This window comes from Myxocyprinus asiaticus, chromosome 22, assembly GCF_019703515.2.
Source record: "Myxocyprinus asiaticus isolate MX2 ecotype Aquarium Trade chromosome 22, UBuf_Myxa_2, whole genome shotgun sequence".
Lineage (NCBI taxonomy): Eukaryota > Metazoa > Chordata > Actinopteri > Cypriniformes > Catostomidae > Myxocyprinus > Myxocyprinus asiaticus.
In genome coordinates this window covers 5,881,924-5,894,206 of record NC_059365.1, presented here as the reverse complement: position 1 = coordinate 5,894,206, position 12,283 = coordinate 5,881,924, and the positions used below count along the sequence as shown (strand labels likewise).

General features: G+C 35.8%; 1 protein-coding gene across 3 annotated transcripts in view; it reads right to left on the bottom strand.

The window, feature by feature from the left end:
• The window catches only part of nlgn3a (neuroligin 3a), a 245,070-nt gene that overhangs the window by 166,644 nt on the left and 66,143 nt on the right, over positions 1-12,283 (bottom strand). For 2 of the 3 annotated variants that reach the window (XM_051649434.1, XM_051649435.1), the window contains one exon: positions 1,936-1,995. The exons of the other annotated variant lie outside the window; for it this stretch is intronic. In XM_051649434.1, the coding sequence (XP_051505394.1) occupies positions 1,936-1,995 (60 nt within the window). The remainder of the gene's footprint in view (positions 1-1,935; positions 1,996-12,283) is intronic. 3 annotated transcript variants of the gene reach the window in all.

Sequence of the window (12,283 nt, the reverse complement as noted above, 5' to 3'; positions counted from 1 at the left end):
TACGCCACAGTCCTGAAGTGTTAGCACCAGCACGACGGAAAACCGGACTGTGAGTCACAGGATGCCGACTGCAAGTCGTGTAGTGTACGCTTGGCTTAAGGTGGTTCTCGTTCTCGGTGGGGCGCGTTGTGATTTGTGCATGGATGCCGTGGTGAATAGCATGAGCCTCCACACGCACTAGGTCTCTGCGGTAATGCGCTCAGCTAGCCACGTGATAAAATGCATGGGCTGACTGTCTCAGAAGTGGAGGCAACTGAGATTCGTCTTCCACCACCCGGATTGAAGCGAGTCACTGTGATGATTTTTTTTGTTGTAGTCAACCTTATGCTGTCGATTGAGTTTAACTTGTACTGAACCCAGAACATTTCTTTAACTGTAATCCATGGTCATGATAATGGCATTGTTACAGTCACATACTGTACCTTCCTGAGGTAAATTACACTGAAAAAAATTACTATGAAGAGCACAATGCCTAATGAGTAAATTTCCCTGTCCACTTCCTGTGAAGTGATATATCGATGTACACTTGCTCCCTATGCACTTTACAGTGCCCTTCAGACGTCAGAATAAAATGCCTTAAAATGGCAGAATACCCAGTGAAGTCCAGTTCATCGGGCACCACTGAGTGATTGGAACATACCCTGAGAGTTAGCACTAGGACTAAACCAACATTAGCACAGCAGGGGAGTTCAAGTACTCCATGTCCACTGAACAACCCCAAAACTGAACACGTCCCTTACATATAAAATCTATTGTCAGTTTAGGAGCATAAAGGAACAACAATAACAGGATTTGATATATGTTCTGGGTTTAGCCTTTTTGCAGGAACTGGGGAGAGATACTTTCCCTATTCTAATCTCGCCAGATATCCACCCTGAGCCCAGAATATCCCAAGATAAATGCTGAAATTGAACAATGCTCTTGCTGATTGCCACCTTCTCTCTCTCTCTCTCTCTCTCTCTCTCTCTCTCTCTCTCTCTCTCCCCCTCGATCTTTCCTCCTCCTTTGCTAATCCTCTTACCACAACTTGTCAGCCTCTCTTTCTGCATCTAAATCCATTGGCCTGTTTTAAAAACGGTGCTATGATATACCAATGGCTAGCAATGGCTGAATATCTCTTTATTTCAATCCTGTTATCTTCAATCCTGCTCATTTTCTTGCCACTGTGTAAATATTCAAGTAATAATGAATAAAGATTAATTTCCTGAGCTTGACCAGAGTATATTTCTTAAAGTCAGGTATACCCTTTTATAGAATTACTTTCTTGATTTACAGCACAAACATATTTGTTTTTTAAAAAAAAGTTATGGAATACAAAAGGTACTGCATAACAAGGATGACCACTTTGCATTATGGTATTAGATTCAAGTCTATAGTTATTTCATGACTAAATGCATTGGCCATAGTAGCATATGTTAAAACTTGAATTATATTGCTATAACAAGGTGCTATCAAATTACCAATAAGTTGAACATACAGCTCTATACATCTTTATTTATGTGGTAGGCCTATTTATAGAAAGATGCTTATCAGTGTACTGTAATCCAAATGCTGTTTTCAACAAATTCATAAAAAGCAGTGTTGCAAGTGAAATCGAATGACAAAATTATATTTTGAATAGTTTAATAACTCTTTAATCTCATCTATTTAAACCCGTTACGCATCTGTACCCTCAGATAAGGAGTTTTTTTGTTTTTTGTTTTTTTGAATAAAATAAAATGCTACACTGCTTGCAGTCTCTCTGATGTACTAAGTATTGAACACAGTCATTCTCAACAGACACACAAAGGGCTAGATGTATCTTTGGACCATGAGAATAAAATAATGCATAGGGGACTTCATTCAAAGTACAGAAAAAAGTACTGAAAAACAGACACTGAAAAAAAAAAAAAAATTCCAAGACATGCAACTGTCTTTCATCACCAAAGAAAATACCTTCATCTTCATCACCGTCATTCTCTGACACATCCTCGCCCTGTTTTTTGGAAGGGGTTCCTGTTAGTAAAGCAGGGGAAAAATACAGAGAAGCACAGGAAAATTCAAAATAGTTTGATCAACAAGACAGGAGATGAACAAATAAACCCATTACAAAGAGAACTGCCACTGATTCTCATTAAACAGTGTTAAAGGAATAGTTCCCCCAAAAATGAAATTCTGTCATCATCCGCTCACCCTCATGTGTTCAAAACCCATACAACTTTGTTTGCAATTTAAAGATGTTAGGCAGAATGACCATTCACATTCACTCTGACCATTTATGACCAATCATTTTCATTGTATGAAAAACAAAAAACAAAAAGATGCAATGAAAGTGAATGGTGAGTGTGGCTGTTTTCCCCTAACATGTGGCCTAACATCTACTTTTGTGTTCAAAATAGGGGTTTGGAACAACATAAAGGTGAGTAAATGATGACAGAATATGTGTTTAAGGTTGAACTATCCCTTTAACTGACTTACATGAAACTGGCCAATAACTTAAACCACTTAAATGTACAACATGATTGTTCATAAATACATAATTAAATGTACATAATGTGCTTCAAACCCTAATAAGAGGTGAACATTTTGGTTGGTATTTGGTTAAATGGCAAAAAGCATCATGGGTCATTTTGTGTACATTATCGTACAATAGTGTTCTGCCCTCTTATTAAGTCTGTTCATAATATTACAAATCATAATTACAGTCTTTGTTTTTTAAAACAAATCAAACACAATACAGTGCATTGAGTGCTGCAGAGTTTCAATTAAATAAATCACATACTGTTTAAAGGGTCAAGAGTATAACCTAATATAAATTAACAAAATGCATTAACATGACAAGCAACAATTTGCAATGAGAATACTTTATCATCAGGCTTTCTTTTTTCAGCAATGTTTAAAAATATAGATTTGTCTCTGCTTTTCAAAGTGCAATCATTTCAACATTATTGTTTTATTTCAAATGAATCCTGCAGTTATTACCATCATAATAGAGATGCCAATTAATTACATCACATATTGGAATTTATTCAACCACATCACCAATGTCATCAGCTGTGTTTGTACAGATAAAGTTGGATCAGCATGTAAAGAATAACAAATAACCACAAAATACTCCTTATGGTCACCGTAATTTTGCCAGGTTTCTACATCTTTTGTTGGTCATTGGGTCATTGGTTTGTGCCAAACAAGGACTTTAGGACTTAAAAGGATAAAAGTACAATGGAAGACCTTTAAAAGCTGTTTTTATATGTATGATGTAGTCTACTATGTGTCTCATACTACACACCATTAGGTTAAGTTAATGCATTGTTTGTTAGAGGTGGCAGCTGTGATACCTGGGGCGAGAAATCTCATTTCAAATGTCCTTTATAGTGCATCTGGAAAGAGCACCGTCAACTTATGGTTGCTGTGCACATTTTTATCTTTAAATGAGGTTATTCACATTTTAAACTTTTCTGCATGAATATGGCAGATTTTAATCAAATGCCAACAGATTTCAAATTTGGAAAAACCCTGGACCTATTATTAGCCAGTGATAAAATCAACCAGTGGATGATAGCAGTATTTGATGTCATTTCTTATGCAAAGTGTCTGAATATTTTACATTTGTAAGTCAAATGATACATTTACTTGATTCCTGTTATTCAGAATCAGCAATAGTAATGGGAATCGTGAGGAATTTAACAACGATTCTGCTTCAGATTCCAATTCTGGCTGCTTAACGATTCCATTATCAATTCTTTTAATAATTTTAAGGAAGCTAAAATTATTTTACAATACTCACAAAAGCAATGGCTTGCGGTTCAGTGAGCAAGTCAAGAACGACTCTGACCAATTTAGTGAGTGAGTGATTCATTAGAGCGATTCAAACAATTAACATGAGTGTAAGAGTCTTGAAAATTATTCATTAAAAAGTGAAGCTCATAAAAATTCGTTCTCAAATTTGCATTGTGTTTAACTTTGATGAAACATACTTTTTTCTTTTTTTGTTGTTGTTGCTGTGGGGCTGTATATTTAGTAGCTGTGTTGCGATGCCACTAAATAGTAGGGTATTTTAGTACAGTGTTTCGTTCACATCCACAGAAAAATACAAATGTTCAAGAACCGTTAGCAAAACCAACTTCAGCCAGATCTACAAAAATCCGGTTTTGTTTTAATTTTCTAAACAACATAGTTTTTCAAAGTATGCGGTAATTTAAAACGTTTTCGAAATGCTCCATTTTCGTTAGAGGAAAACAGCGCTCTAGTGTAGATTAGAGGCGTAACAGAGTGGAATCAATGTGTTTTTAGATGAAAATGTATTAGTGTGGACGTAGCCTTCATTAAAATCATTCAGGATCAGTATTTGTTTTAAAATGGAACTAGTTCTTAAAGGAATATTCCAGCTCTAATGCAAGTTAAGCTCAATATACATGTGTGGCATAATGTTGATTACCTCAAAAATCTATTTTGACATGTTCCTCCTTTTCTTTAAAAAAACAAAAATCGGGGCCCGGGTAGCTCAGCAAGTAAAGATGCTGACCACCACCACTGGAGTTGCAAGTTTGAATCCAGGGCGTGCTGAGTGACTCCAGTCAGGCTTCCTAAGCAACCAATTGACCCGGTTGCTAGGGTGCATAGAGTCACGTTGGGTTAACCTCCTCAAGGGTTGCTATAATGTGTGGTTCTTGCTCTTGGTGGGGCGCGTGGATGCTGCGGAGAATAGCATGAGCCTCCACATGCACTAGGTCTCCACAGTAACATGCTCAACAAGCCACATGGGGCAGTGGTGGCTCAGTGGTTAAGGCTCTGGGTTACTGATCAGAAGGTTGGGGGTTCAAGCCCCAGCACTGCCAAGATGCCACTGTTGGGTCCTTGACCCTATCTGCTCCAGGAGTGCTGTAACATGACTGACCCTGCACTCTTAGCTGGGATATGTGAGAAAAAAAAAAAAGAATTTCACTGTATGTGTGCAAATGTATAATGTGTGATAAATAAATAAAATTAATTAATGATAAGATGCATGGATTGATGGTCTCAGATGTGGAGGCAACTGAGATTTGTCCTTGCCACCCAGATTGAGGAGAGAATTTAGAGTGCTTTGGGAATTGGGCATTCCAAATTGGGGAGAGAAAAAAAGCAAAAATCTGGAAGTGAATGTATTAAAATACTCACTGTTTCAAAAGTATAGCCACAAGGTGTAAACAATATTAGTGTTTACATGGATTTTAGTGTGATAAAATCACTTACAAACTTATTCTATATAAAGTTATATCCAAATTAACAACTTCGATGCCATAATGATGTAATGCCATAAACCCTAAAACCCTAAAACAACAGAAAAAACAACGATTTAAACAACTTCACAACTCAAATAATACACACGTTTTAGCAGAAGTGTTTATTATAAGCTTCACATTTCTGCCTTCAAACCCTCCAATAATTGGCCCCATTTACTTCCATTGTAAGTGCCTCACTATAACCTTGATTTTTTTTTTTTAAGAAAAGAAGGGATTAATATATATATATATATATATATAATTGTTTTTTTTTTTTTTTTTTTGTGGTTATTACCTGGACTATTCCTTTAATAGGAAACAATTCAAGATTTCCAACACTAAATATGCTCTGGTCCAGCACTATTGCAGTTTATATTATATTGAGAGAATGGCAGCCCATCTGCTACACTGTCTCCATACGCTACTGTTTTTTTACAGTGAGCTCAATACAGCCGGTGTGACCTATGCGTCAGTGTAAAGAGCTCACTGAATGTAAAGTGCACCCCATTCTGACAAGCAGAAGAAGAGGGTCAAAGTGACAATGGATTGAGCCCAGATTTACATATCGGAAAGGTCATGATATAGCAAGGGACTTATTGGCGAAATGTTGACTCCTAGCAATCCAAGATGGTATTCACTTTACTGTCTGTCTCAAATCCTCCTGCGACTTCCCTTGCCTTCTCTGCTCCACATTCTGTCTTATTTTTATAGACGTAAAATGTTATATTTTTTTTTCTTCCAGAATCAAATTTAAATGTGATGTACTGGCTCAGAGGATGATAAAGTAGTGATTTGCAACCCATTTTACTTCTGTACTGAATTTCCAAGTGTACCAGGATATATATATATATTTTACCATTTTATCCATCAGGAATTGAGTATTCTAATAACAACGCGTCTTTTTGGAATCTATCATTATACAATATAATTGTTGCGTTAACTTTTGGCAAAACTTTAAAAAGGCTGCATTACCTACAACTGTAGCCAAAAAAAAAAAAAAAGATACAAAATTCCCAATTCGTGCAACTTAGGTGATGTCAGCCGAAAAGAATAGACATTTCAGAGGCAGAGCAAGCTATTAGATATTAATGAAAGATTATGAAGACAAACATTATTTTGCTTTGGAACACTGTGCACTGATGAATAATGAACAATAAGACCAGGAACCTGTATTAAACCTGGTCAATTTTGACTTCATGTTGACTTTAAAGGTTAAGGAGACTATAATAATAGAGAAAAGGACAAACCTGAACACCTTTATATCTCAGGCCTTTTGTTTTTATTGCAAGTGCTGGATTAATAGAGGACTGCATTATGAGGTGTCCTTGCCGTTAACTGCAACGGCAATAACCGAGAGTGACTGCATAGAGCCCTTATGAAAAAGAACTGTGGTCCTGCTGTCTGACAACCATGATTACATTAAGATCATTGAAATATTTCATGCTGATCTTCAGCAGTTTCTGAAGAACACTACTGAAGACATGCATTTAGTTTATTTGAAGTGACTCTTAAAGGAAAAATTCACCCCAAAATGAACATTTTGGAATTATTTACTCACCCACATGACGTTGCAAATTCGTATGCTCTTATTTTAGTAATTTAGAAATTGTAGAATAATGTTTATGTAGTTCCTTCCGTACAATAACAGTTATTATAGTGACCATGTCTGTCAAGCTCCAAAAAGGGCATAAAAGCACCATAAAAGTCATCCATACGACTTTTGCGCTATATTTCAAGTCTCATGAAGTCAAACAATAGCTTTGTGTAAGGAACACACCGAAATACGTGTTATTCACTGATATGCGTCCCCTCCGCCAAAACTTGCGTCAAGCCTATGTTCGCTTTCAGAATGTGAAGATGACATATTGCATTATACACATGCGAGAAACAGTGGTGTTTTGCAGACAATGACGTCGACACACTGGATGCAAATCTGGAATATAGTGCAGGAGTCATATGGATTTACTTTTATGATACTTTAATGTTGTTTTTTAGGGCTGGGTATCGATACAAATTTCCCTGATTTGACTCGATTCCGATTCACTCTAGATTCGATTCCGATTCAAACTTTCAGATTTGACTCGATTCCAATTCAAAGGTCTAGATTTGATTCGACTGTGATATATTTGGGAATATTTTAGTTATAATGCCCATTTTGCTTAGAAATGAAAGAAATTATTTCTCAGCTAATGCTGTAAATTATACAGGAAACCTTCTAACTTGGTACATTACAAAAATATGAATTAAAAAAAAATTAACAAGTTTCAATCTATGCAGTTCAATTGCTATTTTTAATAGATATAATAATAAACAACCAAAACTAAAGTAAAAGTTTGAAGTACAATATCACTATTGAGATTTAAAGAATCAATTAATAGTTTGAATTGTTTAATGGAAAGAGCTACACCCTGGAGTCGCAAGTTCGAATCCAGGGCATGCTGAGTGACTCCAGTCAGGCTTACTAAGCAACCAATTGGCCCGGTTGATAGGGTGGGTAGAGTCACGTTGGGTTAACCTTCTCGTGGTCGCTATAATATTGTTCTCGCTCTCGGTGGGGTGCGTGGATGCCGCAGAGAATAGCTTGAAGCCTCCACACGAGCTAGGTCTCTGCGGTAACGCGCTCTACACGCCACGTGATAAGATGTGCAGATTGACTGTCTCAGACGTGGAGGCAACTGAGTTTCATCCTCCGCCACCCGGACTGAGGTGAGTCACTACGCCACCATGAGGACCTAGAATGCATTGGGAATTGGGCATGCCAAAATTGGGGAGAAAAGGGGAGAAAAATGGAAAGAGCTACGCGACGTTTCTTCAAAAATGTCTCTTTTGGTGTTCCACTGAGAAAAACAGCAGCATACAGGTTTGGAATGGCATAAATAAATGACAGAATTTTCATTTTTGAGTAAACGGTTCCTTGAAGACATTAAAGATCATGCAAACAGCTAAGGCCTGACTTTGGAAGAATAACTGTGCCTTTATATAAGCATTTGGAAGACGCTGCACTCTGAACAGGCAGATATATACTGGGCCAGTGGGCAGTGTGGGACCCGAATGAAAACTTCCTGGATAATCTGTGTCTTGCATTTCAAGTTGCATGAATGAAGCGCCACTGGCAAAGACCCCACTCACGCCAGGCCTATGCACTGCCACATATTAAAAAAAGAGCTGTTCCATATCAAGCAGAGGGGACATCCGCTTCTCTTGTGCTTTTCTTCCTCAACTTCCTCCCACCCCTTTCTCCATTTATGCCATTGCTATCTGCCATTCAAATTCTCTTGCCAGAAGCTCCACTCGCACACACTTCAAACCTCTGAAAAGTTGAACTATCCAAAAGGATTACCATGCTATTACAGCCTAGTACATTTTTCAACACTTAGCAGTTTCCATCATGTTGGCAGAATGCTGGTATATGACGTCTTGTTCAATTCGTCTTTCTTATGGAAAAAAAGAAAGAACTGTTTTTCACACTCGGAGTGCTTTGTACATAAAATCTCTTGTTTGATCCCCCACAGTTCCCTTCTTTCAAACAATTAAAAGACACTAAAGCCTAAATTATAGCATGAGTTTGCTTGTAATAAATAGCTTGTCAGCAGTCATTTGAAACATGACATGAACGGTTCCCTATGAGATTTCCATACTGTGCATGTTTCATACCAAATGCACAGCCAACATCAGAAAATTATGATAACAGAAGCAAATAAACACTTTGGCCCTGTACTTGTGAAAAGGTATTAATGTGATCTTAAAAAACCCTTGAGGTATTAAACGTTCTATTAATGGCAAGATCTATCTAAGAGAGAATTTAAACTGAATGCATAAACAGATGCATCGGTGATGTTGTGTTTAGTCTACAGAATTCATTAGCAATGCTTTTTATGAATCAGAATATATATAATTATATAATCAGAAATCAGCATGTACAAAATATAAAAAATATGTATATTCCAGGTCATGTTCACTGATCTTTAACGTGATATCAAAACTTTATTTATTAAAAGAACAGTTTGCTCAAAAATTAAACATGTTCTCTTATTTTTCCAACCCTCTCCCTCCAACCACCTGTCATACAAAGACCACTTTTCATGATCCAATCAGTTCCCACTGGACAAAATCAAGTTCTGCCCTATATATTTTTTAAAGAATTTCCTGTTTAACTCAGAAATATGTCACATTATGTTAGTAAAATGGGTTGCAATGGTGTTTCTTTTAAGCAATACTTGAAAAAACAACTGGACAGGACAAGCTTTCAAGATTTGAGACTTGACATTGCAAAAAATTGCAGTGAAAACTCAAGCTCGTAATTCCATTTTGTGGAATTACGGATTAAGTAGGGCTGTCCATTAAAGGCCTTAACCCTGTAAAGCCTGACATATGAAATAATTGTCAAAAATTTGATTTGTTTGACATTAAACAGTTTTTAGTACCATTAGAGAAACTATAAAGATAAATTGTATAAAAATAAAAAATTAAAAAGTCACTTTTTTTTATTTATTTATGTATCATATTTGATACATTTGGCTTTAAAGCTCATTATCCTTCTGAGGCTCATTTTTGTTTAGGACATTCGTTATTTAAGTGTTTCTTTGCCCTTACATGCTACAGTGATAAATCTTGAGGTATTATCAGTGGACTCCCTGGGCTTTTCAGAGATACCAAATGTTTGAGAGTTTGGCCATAACAACTTTCTCTCCTTGCTCTATAATATGGATTGAAATGTTTTCACACATTTCAATTCAGCACATCAAATACAATATGAATAAAATATTATTTTTCAATAAACAATTTTTATCATGCGTATTTCATGCACCAAACACTACACTGACATTTAAAAAAGGGAAATTGTAAAACTTTTTTGCTTGGGTCTCAGGAGCTTATGGAAGATGACATCATAATAGCTTGTAATGTAAAATAATGAGATAGAATTATAATTACAGAGCAGGCTGCATTAATGAAAATATACAGAAATATTAGTTCACACTTTAACATGTGTATGTCAGAATTTTAAACCTCAAAAGCCTGTTCATATCATATTTGATACATGGATTTCAACTGGCTTTTTCAATAAAATAATATAAAAAATTTTCACCAAGTACAAGTTGCTTATATTCAGCAAATACTCATTTTAAAATATCAGTAACAATATAATCATTACTGTCACTTTTACTTTATTAAAATCAGCAAAGATTTCATATAAAAAAATAAAAAAATAAAAAAACAAGTGCATGCAATACAAAAGCGGACATTTTTGGAAATATTTTTAAAATATTTCTCGATCAAGAAACGCCCGTAATCGTCCACCAGGTGGCAGCAGACATCTAGTGCATTGCAAACAACAGGATTTTCTTTAAAATTTTGATTTTTAAATTTTGAAAATATCGGCAACTATCGGCATAGATTTTTTGCCGATAACCGATAGTCCCAAAAAGCAACTATCGGCACCAATTAATCTGTAAAACTGATTTGTCAGTCTACCTCTAATTTTAGCGCATGAGTACATAGACCAACAATTAAAAAAAGCTTGTTCTAAAATTCGAAACAATTATTTTTACAAAGGTCCACACACACCTCCGCTTGCCGTCTCCGGAGGCTGCTCAAAATTTTGCAGTGCCACAGAGCGTAACTTGCATAGTTTTCAAATAAATCCATCCCAAATCATTATCAAAGGACAAAGATTATTTACTCTAGCCATCACTGGATGATATATTGTGTATATGCATCTTCCATATAGCCTACACAATGTGTTTTCAGTTACAAGTATGTCTTTTTGTGGTTTGACAGCTTGAATGAATCTTCTTCAGTTGTTTAATAATTTATAATCGCACAGTTACACCAGTTTCATGTCACTAACCTGCAAACTCATCAACGTTACGTTGTTCATTCTTGAAGTACAAAAACTGTCATGAAGTTGTGTGTATGGTGATGACTAGATCCACAACTGTGCCTTATCCTACCCGTGACTGGCCTCTTACGCTATTACACCAGACTACATTAAACAGAAGGCAAAATGACAGTGAAGCACGCAAGTTAGTCTTCTAATTTACATGCTGACTAATGTTTATATACCGATGCCTCGAAAAGGTATCGATAAAATAACATTCCGATCAATAATATAACAATATTTTATGGCATGCCTTTTTATTATTTATTACAAATAATATTTTTGTAAGTATTATATGCGAAATTATATTTATTTGATGCGCTTACTGATATATGTGATTAATTGCGATTAATTCGATGAATTAATTGGCACATCATGTAATTCACTTGATTAAACATTTTAAATGATTGACAGCCCTAGAAGTGAGATATCAAAGCGTAAGAGGAATTACGTTTTTTTACAATTTTTTATTTCTTCCAAACATACTCTTGCTAAAACTGTTAATGGTGTGAACTGCTCTTACACGTGCTTATGTTCTGCAGGGGAACGATTACATGAACTTTAATGCGTTCACTGGCAGTACCACCTTTCATAGCAGGTCTAGTTGCCTTTTCAGACAGAGTGTACCTCTATTTTTTCTGAATCTGTCACATTTCCAGATTTTCATCGTAACATAATGTCTTGATCAAATTTTCTTTTGTAAATCTCCGGGGCAAATTGGATTGAAACAGCTCGAGTGAAAGTGAAGAGACCATCAACAGGCTTTTAGCAAAAGCATACTGTTGCCTGGCAACCCTTGCTGATGATTTTATGTTATGCAAATTTGTCAGAATTTACATAAGATTTCATGTTGCTGCATGTTGACACTAATGGAGTATTTTTTGTTGTGATCAAAAAGATTGCACTCTAAAAACCAAAGCCCTAATTTTTGAATTCAAAATCAGGCTTTCTAATGGTAATATTTTGTGTCTGTCCTTGCCAAGTTAAAATTTCTATTGTTGTTATGTTAATATATTACTGTACATGTTATGAGGCAGATGAATAAATAGCCCTGTGGATATGTAAACAATGTGTTACAATTACAAATGCCTCAAGTTTTGAATCAAACCAGTACATAGAAGTATGTTTCAGAATAAAACCATAAAGAGTAGTTCACCCCAAACTT